We start from the raw sequence: 13,575 nt of genomic DNA, 5'->3' as shown, positions 1-13,575 counted from the left end.
TCTCTTGCAGCCGCAAACACCCGGGAGTAGAGGGCACCAGACATACACTCTGTGGTACCTGATGCTAGGACACGCTGATGAAGGTGCTTCAGGAGCCGGTCTTGACAGGCCCATGCTGGGCTGTCGAGTCAACCAACTCCCCTGTTTAGAGGTGTGCTCGGAGGAGTGCTTCCTCTGCGAACACCCTCCTGTCTTTTGAAGATCTCACCCTCTTCACGTATTGAGTCCCATTTCCAACAGCGCTATTGGGAAGGGAGGGATAGCTTGGTGGTTTGAGCATTGGCCTGCTAAACCCAGCGTTGTGAGTTCAGTCCTTGAGGAGGGCCACTTAGGGATCTGGGGCAAAATCAGTATTTGGTCCTGCTAGTGAAAGCAGGGGGCTGGACTTGACTTGACTTGACTCAATGCCCTCTAGGGACAGTACTTGGTCCTGCTGTGAAAACAGGGGACTGGACTTGATGACCTTTCATGGTCCCTTCCAGTTCTACATTTCTATGATTTCAGTACAGGTGACCCAGAGGCACACATGGACTGATGCCAAGGTGCTTGGGACCCAGCCCAAGGCAGACAGCTCCAATGGAGGATGTAGCACTGATGTTTCAATCTGCCTGCTCTGTCTTTTTCAGAATGGGGCTTAAAGCCTTTGCATACTTATCACTCACATGAGCTTCCCCAAACACTTAGGCAGCTGGTGTGAGGGTCACTAGTAGGCATTGTCTTGCCACAAGGGCGTCAGGGCTTGAAACCCAGAGAGTGTGACATAGTCCCGGGGGGGGGCGGGACCCAGAGAGAGAACACCAAAACCACATAAACAACAACAAAATGTTTTTTAAAAATAATTAACTAACTGACTAAATAATTAATGAGTGACACTAGCTCTACCCGGCACCGTGTGCTCAGAGACACTGACTGCACACGGCGCCGGGTGCTCAGCGACACTGGCTCTACCTGGCGCCGGGTGGTCAGCGACACCGGCTCCACACGGCGCCGGGTGCTCAGCGACACCGGCTCTACCCGGCTCCGAGTGCTCAGCGACATCGGCTCTACCCGGCGTCGGGTGCTCAGCGACACCGGCTCTACCCGGCGCCGTGTGCTCAGCGACACCGGCTCTACCCGGCGCCGTGTGCTCAGCGACACTGGCGCTACACGGCGCCGTGTGCTCAGCGATACTGGCGCTACCCGGCGCCGTGTGCTCAGCGACACTGGCGCTACCCGGCGCCGAGTGCTCAGCGACACTAGCTCCACATGGCGCCGTGTGCTCAGCGACAATGGCTTTACCCAGCACCTGGTGCTCAGCGACACTAGCTCTATCCGGCGCCGGGTGCTCAGCGACACTAGCTCTACCCGGTGCTGTTTGCAGTGTGAGTAAAGACTGGGAAAAGCAAGGCCAGGGAGCTTCTACGACCATTACAGGCTGTAGGAAGAAACTGAGATGAGTCGGGGGCAGCTTGCCCTTTTATGCTTGATGATGTTCGGGAGACAGAAGAGGGCACTTGTGTTACCCGGGGTTCTTTCAACCCAAAGCTCTTGGTAACTTTAATCTGTGCGAGGTGGTGTCAGGAAATAAATCAGGGGAGACACGGCCGTCCGACTGACAGATGGCTGGCCCAGACAGGACAACACAAGAGTGTTTTCACTTAAAGCTATACTTTACTAGTCTCAAGCACTTACACACGTCCGCAACAAGATTAGTAAAACACCCCCAACCCTTGATAATTACCAAGGCTGAGTGTGGCTTTCGAGTGGCTGGGGAACACAAGATGTATCCAGAGGGAGAGTCCAGTCCCCAAACGAGTCCCCCCAAAAGAGAGTCCCCAAACGAGTCCCCCCAAAAGAGAGTCTCACCCATCTCAAGCTTTTCCCCCTTTATTTATACATTAGTAATAATACAATGATATGTCCCTTAAAGAAAACTTGTCAAGTAAGCAGTTTCAAGCAAGAGGCTCCTTCTGATTATTGATTAACCAGGTGTGGGTTTTTCCAGAGTCTGCAGCTCCGAGACCCCAGTAGATATTCCTGCTCTTTTCAAATGCATGAATCAGCAACTTCAACACAATTCTTAGCAGGAAGGACGCGGGGTCAAGCTGCCCCTTCCGTGGCACCCAAAACCCCCTCCCCTCCTGCCTTCATCAAGCTGAGTTTGCTGAATGGCCAATTTACAGCTTGCTGACTAGGTTGCTTTTTAACAATAAGCCACAGTGGTTTAGGCACTTTACTGGTTTGCCGAAGTCTCCCCGTACACTTGGGCCGCCCCGCCAGGCACCGCCAAAGTTCAAGTCTCTCCACCAGCTGTGCACTGGAGCTTGGCTTGTTTAGCCAGACTGGATGAAGGCTGAGGGGAGATACGATCACTCTCGATAAATATACCGGAGGGATAAACACCAGAGAGGTGGCGGAATTCTTTAAGTTAAGGGCCAATGTTGGCACAAGAAGAAATGTCTATAAACTGATCATCATCAAGTTTGGGCTCGAAGTTCGATGAAGGTTTCTAGCCAGCGCAGGAGGAACAGCCTTCCCAGGGGAATAGGCGTCCCAAACAGCCTACCCTGGCCCAAGACTGAGCAGGGAACGTTTATGGAGCAGATGGTGAGAGGAGCCTGCCTATAGCATGTGGCCCATCTGTGACTGCTACTGGCAAATATCCCCAATGGCTGGTGATGGGACGCTGGAGAGAACGGGCTCTGAGTTACTACAGAGATTCCTTTCCAGGTGTCCGGCTCGTGGGTCTTGCTCATGGTTCAACTGATCACCATATTTGGGGTCAGGAGAGACTATTCCCCCAGGTCTGATTGGCAGAGACCCTGGTGGTTTTTCACCTTCCTCTGCAGCCTGGGGCCCGGGTCACTTGGAGGTTTGAACTAGAGTAAATGGATTCTCTGTAACTTGAGATCTTTAAATCAAGGTTTGAGGACGTCAGTAACTCAGCCAGAGGTTCTGGACCCACAGAAGTGGGTGGGGGAGGTTCTGTGGTCTGCAAAATGCCGGAGGTCAGACTAGATGATCATGATGGTCCCGCCTGATCTAAAAGTCTCTGTCCCACTTGCACCCAGCCTTCAGCTCATCCCATCCTCCCCGATACAGAGCGATGCACCCAGGCCCCACATGTCCACCAGACTCCATAGCATGCAGCGACGCAGCCCCCGCTTCCCCATGTCCCAGGTCCAACCTGCCCCTGCCCTTCGGAGCAGAGACGAGCGCTAAGCACACTGCATGTGAGAGTCACCCCAGAGCACTTCCCCTACTCACTTGTGTTGGCTGGAGGGCAGAGCTCACAGGGGTTCCCCCAGGCACGGCCCAGCGAGCAGCAGCAGGAGGCCCGAGTGACGCCCACCCCGATTTCAGCGCTGCACGAGATCCCACCATCCCCGCGGTCCTGAGTGTCCAGGAAACAGTTCCCGACGCGGGTGTCTGCACGGGGCAGGGCAGAAAGGAGACAGTGAGCCTCGGGTGAGCAAAGCCCCCAGTGCTGCCCAAGCTGGCAGAGAGGGAGGGGTGCAGCAGATCCTGGCAGCAATGGAGGAAGTCTCTTGCAATGGCCCAGGACCCGTCCCTCCTGATAAGAGCCGAGTTCCCCTCGCCTGCTTTCCCCAGTCCGTCACTCTGGCCCAGCCCCACAAAGGGACATAGCACCTAGCAAATCACAGCAACACCCGCAGCCCACAATGCTGAGTTAGGCACCCAGGTCTCTGGACAATGCATATGGAGAGCAGGCCCCCTGGATTCACAAAAGCCAGCCTGCTAGGGAGCATGCTAAGCTAGCCAGAGTGAGATCCTAATGCCAGGGGTGCGCTAAGCCCTGCTCCTCCCATGGAGTTCGGTAGGTCCAGGCAGCAGGGAAGGGCTCTGCCAGCGAGCCGCAGGCAGGAGGCCAATGACATAGCACCTGAGGGGACTGCAGCTGGGAGGGCTGATACCTGGCATGGCCCAGAGATTGGCCCAGAGAGTGTAAGGGAGATTCCTGCCCCTCCCCCCCCACTCCTCCCCAATTGGTTCCTGTGGAGTTACGTGCCCCCCAAGGACACCTGACGGAGGGAGCCCATGGGTGCGATAGGCGCAGGAGCCTTATCCCCCTGGTCTGTGGATCGCGCTGGGGCTTAGACTGCAGGTAGCACCCGAGCACCTAGAGGGAGGCAGTTGTGCACATGACCCGAGGCAGGAACAGTGCAAGGTGGGCTTAGGGAAGCTGAGCAGGGTCTGTGGGTCACAGCGCAGGGTGGGGGTCAGGGTCAGGGTCTGTGGGTCACAGCGCAGGGTCGGGGTCAGGGGTGGCTGATCAGGGTCTGAGGGTCACAGCGCAGGGTCGGGGTCAGAGGTGGCTGAGCAGGGTCTGTGGGTCACAGGCAGGGTCGGGGTCAGGGGTGGCTGATCAGGGTCTGTGGGTCACAGGCAGGGTCGGGGTCCGGGGTGGCTGATCAGGGTCTGAGGGTCACAGGCAGGGTCGGGGTCGGGGTCAGAGGTGGCTGAGCAGGGTCTGCGGGTCACAGGCAGGGTCGGGGTCCGGGGTGGCTGATCAGGGTCTGAGGGTCACAGGCAGGGTCGGGGTCGGGGTCAGAGGTGGCTGAGCAGGGTCTGCGGGTCACAGGCAGGGTCGGGGTCAGGGGTGGCTGAGCAGGGTCTGAGGGTCACAGCGCAGGGTCGGGGTCAGGGGTGGCTGAGCAGGGTCTGCGGGTCACAGCACAGGGTGGGGGTTGCGGTCAGGGTCTGTGGGTCACAGGCAGGGTCGGGGCGGTTGAGCCGGGATTGTGGGTCACAGGCAGGGTGGGCAGGGCCGGCTCTGGCTTTTTGGCTGCCCCAAGCAAAAAAAACCGGGGCGGCCAGAATGGCAAAGCAAAAAAAGATGTGGCGCGGCCAGAGCCAGGGGCTGCAGGGGGACTCCCTGTGTTGCAGATGTGCCCCGGGGGGGGGGGAGAGAGAGAAGGGGGGCGGCCAGGGTTTCAGTGGGGCGCTGCCATGCGGCCCCGCCACCTGCCGGGAGGGCTCTGCGCTGCTCCGGTCAGCTGGGAGGGAAGGATGCGGGCTGCCCTGCCGGGCTTGCTGCAGGGCGCTCCCGTCTTCCGCGCCGCCGCCCCCTACAGGGTGGCTGGAGCAGAACACCACCACCAAAAAAACAAAAAACAAAGTGGCGATGCAGCCCTAGGATTGGGCGGAATGCTGCCTCCTACAAGCTGCCATTGGTGCCTGGAGCCGGCCCTGAGGGTGGGGGTCGGGATCAGGGTCTGTGGGTCACAGTGCAGGGTGGGGGTCGGGGTCAGGGTCTGTGTCAGAGCAGCCAATCAGGGCTGCCGAAGGAGGCAGGTGGTGCTCTCCCCGCAGCCCCAGGAGCTGACTGGAGGGGTGGGGGAAGAGGGAGCAGAAAGAGCCGAGCAACTCAAGGTGTCTCTTCTCCCCGCTCCCCCACTCTCCTGTGAACAATGGGGATGCTCCCCCCAGGCCCACCATGTGTGTCACGGACCAGGGCTGTGAGGACCCAGATGTGAGCAGATGGTGCTGCGGAGGGAACCAGGTATCAGGAAAAGGACATTGAGTTAACCTGTGGAACTCACAGCCTCTAGTCTCCGGGAGGCCAAAGTCTGACTAGGACTGAAAGCAGGATTAGCACTTTGCCTGGAGAACAAATCACCCCCAGTTACATTGGACAAGCCAGAAACCTCCAGGGCATGAGCCAACCTTGAGAGTCTGGGGCCAGAGAAACTCCCCTCTGGGCAGGTTCTGCACCTCTCCTGTCTCTACCAATGAATGGGGTCTGAGTGAACCCTGGAGCGGCTGGATCACACTAGGAGTGAGGCCTGGGGATGCTGGAAGCTGCACTCACCCACACAGCCCACTCCCGTGGGGTTCAGCTCGAAGTCCTGGGGGCAGTTGCACAGGTAGCTGCCCGGGGTGTTGACACACAGCCCGTTGATGCAGTTCACAGGGTCCGCGCACTCATTGACGTCTGCAGGGACGAGAACGACTCAGTATCAGGAGCAATCACTGATCACCAAGGAAACCTCAGTGATCGCCCCAGTTGGGGAGGGTACCGGCTGCTTCCCTATGCTCCCCACATGACGGGGAGCGTTCTCACGCCCCCAGGTGACGACAGACAGCCCCTCCCCTCCCCCACTTCTGCCAGGGCTCAGACCTCAGGATCAGTCGAGTGACAGGCGGTCTACTGAGGGCACCGCAGGATCCTTGGCACCTGGCCCTGGTTAGAGCAAGCCCTGCCCTGGGCAAACCTGGAGCCCGCAGGGCCTGTCGCTGAGCTCCCGGGTGCCAGGCTCCCCTCCAGGGCTGGGACCAGTTCGTCCCCTGCAGATGACCCCAGGGTGCTGACCAGGGAGAACCGATTCCCAGGTGCAGGCCCCAGCTACCTGTGCAGTTGCCTCCGCTCCTGTCGAGCTCATAGCCGTCATCACAGGCACAGCGGAACATCCCAGGCAGGTTCTGGCAGCTCCCGAAGACGCAGATGTTTTGGAAGGTGCATTCATCGATGTCTGCCAGGGAGACAGAGCTGTGCTGAGGGGACAGCGGAGCAGCTTCCCCTCTACCCCCCATGTGACAGCAACGACAGGCCAGGCCGGATTCCTACTCCTCCAGGACACTTCTCTGGTGTAGCAGGGGATGCTGCCCTGGGCTCAGTGTGTACCCCGTGCAGCAAGCCCGTACCTTGAGCCCCCATCTTCACCACCTGCCCTTGCTCTACAGCTGGGCCCTCAGCAGCCCCCAGGTAGCACCTTTGCCTGAGCCTGTGCGGAGAACTCAGCCCCTCGCCAGGCAGATGAGTGGAGTGTGTGAGGGGAAGGGCCGGGCGCCTGCCCCGGGGGATCTCTGTGTGAGGAGAAGGGCCGGGCGCCTGCCCCGGGGGATCTCTGTGTGAGGAGAAGGGCCGGGCGCCTGCCCCGGGGGATCTCTGTGTGAGGAGAAGGGCCGGGCGCCTGCCCCGGGGGATCTCTGTGTGAAGGGAAGGGCCGGGCGCCTGCCCCGGGGGATCTCTGTGTGAGGGGAAGGGCCGGGCGCCTGCCCCGGGGGATCTCTGTGTGAGGGGAAGGGCCGGGCGCCTGCCTCGGGGGATCTCTGTGTGAGGGGAAGGGCCGGGCGCCTGCCTCGGGGGATCTCTGTGTGAGGGGAAGGGCCGGGCGCCTGCCCCTGGGGGATCTCTGGGCTCAGCAGATGTCACAGGCTCACCTAGGAGCTGCTAAGTGGCGGCAGAGGAGCAGGCAGCCAGAGCGGTGCAGTGGGCAGAGGTCTGCAGCCCAGCTGCAGCCAAGGGTGCTGTGGGGTGGGGCTGGGCATGATGGCCACTCTGACAGGGCAGGAATTTGGGTGGCTCCTCGCACTCCCTGGAAAGAAGCCTAGGCCTTCTTGAGCCCAGGACACCAGATGCCAGCCGGTGACTGGAGCCTTGGCACGCTCCCTGGGGCGGCGGCAGGGCCAGGGCCCCGCACTGGCAGCAGCGTGGCGTGAAGGCCCTGGCTGTGCCGGAGCAGTGTAGAAAGGCCGGGCAGCGCCGTGCTGCAGGAGCCATGCTCTTACCCTGGCAGGCCCTGCTGTCCTCCGTGGGGTTGAAGCCCATCTCGCACTCGCAGCGGTAGCCCCCGGGCGCGTTCAGGCACTGCCCGTTCTCACACAGGTTCACGTTGTCTGCACACTCGTCCACATCTGCAGGAGAGGTCACCAGCACATCAACACAGCAGTGGGGAGAAGGCTGGAGCCTCCACCCCCCACCCCAGGGAATCTCCCACGAGCCGCCACAATCTAGTGCCCCCTCCCCCCAGCTCATGGGCAGCTGGAGGCGCTCCCCAGGAGAGGAAAGGAAGCTAGGTACTGTTGGGGGGTTCCCAAAAGCACCTGCGGGAGATGCATGCTTTTGGGAGGGCTCCCTGACCTAGAGCAGGTTACTCATCCCCCACAGGCAGGAGGGCAGGAGGCCTCGCAGCTAGTGATGAGATAGCTCTCAGATCTGCCCTTGGCATGGGGAGCTGGCCAGAGTGGTCCCACGAGTAATGGGTGGGTGGGGATGAGGGGATCCCATGGGTAACCAAGCGGGTGGGGGGTGGGGAGATCCCGTGGGTAACTGAGTGTGTGTGTGGATCCCATGGGTAAATCAGTGCACCGGACTAGTGGGCATGGGGGGAATCCCATGGGTAACCAAGCATGTGGGGAGGTGGGGGATGCCATGAGTAACAAGGGGGAAGGGGAAGGGGGATCCCATGGGTAACTCAGAGGGTGGGGGAGGGGAGATCCCATGGGTAACTGAGCACGTGGGGATGGGGGGATCTCATGGGTAACCAGGTGGGTGGGGGTGGAGGGATCCCATGGGTAACTGAGCACGTGGGGATGGGGGATCCTGTGTATAACTAGGTGGGTGGGGGGATCCCATGGGTAACCAGGCGGATGGGGGTGGGGGGATCCCATGGGTAACTGAGCGGGTGGGGGGTGGGGGGATCCCATGGGTAAGCAGGTGGGTGGGGGTGGGGAGATCCCATGGGTAACTGAGCGGGTGGGGGGTGGGGGGATCCCACGGGTAAACAGGTGGGTGGGGGGATCCCACGATAACCGAACGGGATGGGTGCGGTTTGGAGATTGTCTGGCTGTCAGTCAGGGTTTGCATCCCAGAGGATGGGGGCTGGTGGGGGAGGGGAGGATCTCTCTACCCTGTCTCTGCATCCCCACAGTAGCTAAGGAGCGATCAGTTGCTCCCCACAGCTGGGGTAGACTGGAGCAGTCCCGGGTGGGTGCCAGGCCCCTCGCTCTGCCCCAGCGCCCAGACACCCTGTACCTGAGCAGGAGAAGCCGTCGCCGGAGAAGCCCTCTCTGCAGGCGCAGCGATAGGAGCCAGGTGTGTTCACGCAATTGGCATTCAGGTTGCACTTGTGCTCTTCAGTGGCACATTCATCCAGGTCTGCGGGGAGAAGCCCAGTGAGAGGATTGCTTGTCTCTGGGTCTGCGCCCGGGGGCAGCACAGGGGTTACAGGCTGGGGTCTGAGCACGGCTTCAGCCTCCTGGCTCCCCACCCCCGGCTGGTGAGCATGGGGACACCCAGACAGACAGCACAGCTCCACACACCTACACACTGCTTGTGAGACACTCAAACACATGTACACACACATGCTGCTTGAGACACTGACACGTGCACACAGACATACACACTGCTCATGAGCACACACACGCACACACACACGCACACTCTGCCCGTGACACACACACACACACACTGACACATACACTTGCCGTGAGACACTGACACATATGTACACACATTGCCCATGTGAACTAGGGTGACCAGATAGCAAATGTGAAAAATTAGGACAGGGGGTGGGGGGTAATAGGAACCTATATAAGAAAAAGACACCATAATTAGGACTATCCCTATAAAATCGGGACATCTGGTCACCCTAGTGTGAACACAATGCCCTGTTGGCCCGTGGAGCACTGTGTGTGCACAGCTGACCCCAGTATCCGCAGGTGCACATGGCCAGGGACACGGCCACATGCTAGGAGCTGCTTGAGTCACCTCCCCGCCTGGGCTGGGAACTCACCATTGCATTTCAGCCCATCTCCAAGCCAGCCCGTGCGGCACTTGCACTTAAAGCTGCCGGGCACATTGATGCAGGAGGCGTGCATGTCACAGTTGTGAGCACCGATCTCACACTCGTCGATATCTGCACAAAGGAAGCGCATTAGACCTGACCCAGCCAGGCCCCTCATCCCCTGAGTGAAGGGGGGGACAAACTTAGGGTCTACTGGGCTCAAAGTGCCCATGAGGATGGACCAGGCTGACCCAGGAGTGACCCTCCTGGGTGATGGAGGGGTGAGCAGTGAATGACCCCCTGGGGCCATGGGGACAGACTGGGGTGCACAGTGAGTGACCCTCCGTGGACCGTGGCGGTTGTGCAGTGAGTGACCCCCGGGGCAGTGGGGACACACTGGAGTGAGCAGTGAGTGACCCCTGGTGTGATGGGGTTGTGCAGTGAGTGACCCCCCCAGGATGATGGGGACAGACTGCGGTAAGAGGAGAGTCAGGCCCACAGGATATAAATCAATTGGGAACAGATTCCTGCCTAGAGCCCAGTGTGGGTGACTCATTGGCTCTGGTCCTGGCAGTCCCTGCCCTCTCACGGTGGGGGGGTCCCTGCAGGAGCCAGCTGCTCTGGGGCTTGCCACCTGTGGCATTGCTCCTGCCTAGCCTCCCCACAGCCCAGGGCACTGGGGCAGCAGTGTTCCCACCTGTGCAGCCCGTCGCCCCCTTCTTGACGAAGTAGCCGAGCTGGCAGTGGCAGATGAAGGAGCCCTTGGTGTTCTCACACTCGCCGTGCAGGCAGATGTTGGGGTTCAGGTCACACTCGTTCACATCTGCAGGAGAACACGGCTCAGTACCTGCAGTCCTGTGCCAGGGCCCGGGGCAGGTCCCAGACCCTCCCTCCCCAGCGACCACCAGGCGTGGCTGTCTCACCGATGCACGTCTTCATGTCCAGGGAGGCCATGAATCCGTCAAAGCAAAGGCAGCGGTACTCTCCTGGGATGTTGGTGCATTGGCCCCCGTCGCAGATCTCTGGGTTGTCCTCGCACTCATCGATATCTGGCGAGGGAGGGAGAAGCTGTCAGAGCAGGGGCCTGGAACCGCGGGGTGGTAGCGAAGGGGATCACTGGACATGGGAGGAGGTCCGTGGTGACTAAGCAAGGCAGGTGAGGTGACAGGGCTACAGCCGCGAGGGTCCCTTGGTAGGGAGCAAGTGTTGCCAGAGGCAGACAGCAAAGAGATTGGGTCAGGGACTCCCTGCGGCTCCAAACCCAATGGCCACGGGGAGGCTGGGTCAGGGCCTGGCATTGCTGGGCAGGCCAGGGCACCTGCAGGGAATGTCCCCACTCAGCTGCTCACCACACACCATCAGAATGACACACCCATCTGGCTGCCAGGGGCACCCGTGTCCAGTACAGGGCTGAGCGCAGCACAAGCTGGGGGTGCTCCTCAGTGCACAGGGCTGAGGGCAGGGTGAATTCGGAGTGCCCGTCAGTGCACGGGGCTGAGGGCAGCGCAAGCTGGGGGTGCCCGTCAGTGCACGGGGCTGAGGGCAGCGTGAGCTGGGGGTGCCCCTCAGTGCACGGGGCTGAGGGCAGGGTGAGTTCGGAGTGCCCATCAGTGCACGGGGCTGAGGGCAGGGTGAGCTGGGATTGCCCGTCAGTGCACGGGGCTGAGGGCAGGGTGAGCTGGGATTGCCCGTCAGTGCACGGGGCTGAGGGCAGGGTGAGCTGGGATTGCCCGTCAGTGCACGGGGCTGAGGGCAGGGTGAGTTCGGAGTGCCCGTCAGTGCACGGGGCTGAGGGCAGGGCGAGCTGGGGGTGCCCGTCAGTGCACGGGGCTGAGGGCAGGGTGAGCTGGGGGTGCCCCTCAGTGCACGGGGCTGAGGGCAGGGTGAGTTCGGAGTGCCTGTCACTGCACGGGGCTGAGGGCAGGGCGAGCTGGGGGTGCCCGTCAGTGCACGGGGCTGAGGGCAGGGTGAGCTGGGGGTGCCCCTCAGTGCACGGGACTGAGGGCAGGGTGAGCTGGGATTGCCCGTCAGTGCACGGGGCTGAGGGCAGGGTGAGCTGGGGGTGCCCGTCAGTGCACGGGGCTGAGGGCAGGGTGAGCTGGGGGTGCCCCTCAGTGCACGGGGCTGAGGGCAGCGCGAGCTGGGGGTGCCCCTCAGTGCACGGGGCTGAGGGCAGGGTGAGCTGGGGGTGCTCCTCAGTGCACAGGGCTGAGGGCAGGGTGAGCTGGGATTGCCCGTCAGTGCACGGGGCTGAGGGCAGCGCGAGCTGGGGGTGCCCCTCAGTGCACGGGGCTGAGGGCAGCGCGAGCTGGGGGTGCTCCTCAGTGCACAGGGCTGAGGGCAGGGTGAGCTGGGATTGCCCGTCAGTGCACGGGGCTGAGGGCAGGGTGAGCTGGGGGTGCCCCTCAGTGCACGGGGCTGAAAGCAGGGTGAGTTTGGCGTGTCTGTCAATGCACAGGGCTAAGTGCTGTCTTCAGAGTGAGCCAATGGAGCCCATCTGGTGCCCTTCATCTCGCAGGGCAAGGCCCAAAGATAGTCCCACCCTACCCCCGTGCGAGGCTGTATTGCATCCTGCAGTGCCCTGCGCAGCCCGTGTGCCAGCACTAGAACAGCCAGATCCCCGCTCACCAGTACACGACCTCTTGTCCGGCATGAGCGCGTAGCCTTCGCTGCAGCTGCACTGGTAGCTGCCCTCCGAGTTGGTGCAGTGCGTGTCGCAGCCGCCGTTCATGATGGTGCACTCGTCAATATCTGCATGGGAACAGTCACGCCCCAGTCACTGCCAGGCCCCTGCTGGGGCACCAGCTGTCCAGCCAGACGGGACCCACATGGCGGTACCAGCACCCAGAGCCCAGGATCGGAGAGCGCCAGGACAGAAGGATGCGCCTGCACCCTGGGCTCCTGTGGACAGGGGCGATGGCTCACAGCGCCCCCATGGGCACTCGGAGGAAGTGCTGCTGCCTTCCCGGCTTCTTGCTGTCCAGCCCGTGCCAGGATGTCTGGCACTAACCAAGCCTGTGACAGACAGGGGGCCTGGCGGTGACTGGGGCATGACTGTGGGTTGGACTAGATGACCTCTTGAGGTCCCTTCCAACTCTGATATTCTATGATTCTATGATTCTATGTGCATAGGACTGTCCATCCCAGGGCTCTCCTGAAGGGGGCGCTGCACTGTCAGTATGTTTCACACAGATGCTTAAAGGCAGCCCATTGCCCTGGCATCCAGCTGGGGTTCTCCTGGAGGCTGAAGGCCAGAAGAGCCCACTCTGGCCATCCTCTCTGCCCTCCTGCATCCGCAGGGCAGAGCCCTGCCCAGAGCCCGGCCTGGAGCTCAGCCCCACGTGCACTCACCGATGCAGCCCTGCTTGTCCGGAGTGCCCTGGAAGCCAGAGTCACAGGCGCACTGGTAGGTGCCGATGACGTTGACGCAGTGCCCGTTGCGGCACAGGCTGTCGCTGAGGGAGCACTCATTGATATCTGGGGTGAGAGTGAAAGGGTTTATCGGCCAGCTGGGCTCAGCCATTGCCAGTGCTGCATTTTAACAGTGACCCTTGCAGCTCCCCACAGCCCCCGTCTCCGCCACATCTCAGACCCACCCAGGTCCTGACACTCTTCTGGGTCTCTCCCAGCTGCTTCGGATCCCCCCTCCCCGCGTGGAGGGGAAGAACCAGCTCACTTCCCCAGGCGCACTCGCTGCAGCTCCAGGTGGGCCCGTCCCCACTGCCCCAGGCCCAGGTGGGATTTCTCTGCCCCCCCGGGGCTCTATAGTGCCTCCCACTCCCTGTCTCCTGGCAGCGTTGCTAGACGCTCTTTACTCTTCTAGAGCATTTCAATCAGTGGGTCCTACCCCCACTGGCTGGGTCTCCACCACGAACCTCCGTACTATGCTGGTTGGGATCACCCAGCCTGCCCCACTCTCACTACTGCAATCTGGGCAGTCCAGCATGCTGCGGCTGCCCCTCCGGCCCATCACCATGTCGTTCAGTCCTTGATGAACAGCAGGTAGCTGATCTGGCTCCATAAATGCAACGTGGCTCTGAGAGCGACAGAGACTCTGGGCCCAATT

At 61.2% G+C, this 13,575-nt stretch overlaps 1 protein-coding gene across 1 annotated transcript in view; it reads right to left on the bottom strand.

Annotated features, from left to right (window-relative positions):
• LOC101949811 (fibrillin-2-like) overlaps positions 1–13,575 on the bottom strand; it is a 272,305-nt gene that overhangs the window by 71,405 nt on the left and 187,325 nt on the right. The window contains 10 exon segments of the mRNA XM_024112612.3: positions 3,247–3,408; positions 5,813–5,935; positions 6,351–6,473; positions 7,513–7,638; positions 8,759–8,881; positions 9,519–9,641; positions 10,207–10,332; positions 10,433–10,558; positions 12,138–12,260; positions 12,861–12,986. Of these exon segments, the coding sequence (XP_023968380.1) occupies positions 3,247–3,408; positions 5,813–5,935; positions 6,351–6,473; positions 7,513–7,638; positions 8,759–8,881; positions 9,519–9,641; positions 10,207–10,332; positions 10,433–10,558; positions 12,138–12,260; positions 12,861–12,986 (1,281 nt within the window).

Source organism: Chrysemys picta, chromosome 25, assembly GCF_011386835.1.
Source record: "Chrysemys picta bellii isolate R12L10 chromosome 25, ASM1138683v2, whole genome shotgun sequence".
Classification (NCBI taxonomy): Eukaryota; Metazoa; Chordata; order Testudines; family Emydidae; genus Chrysemys; species Chrysemys picta.
Note: the sequence above shows the minus strand (reverse complement) of the source record. Positions and strands in the feature narration are given on the sequence as shown.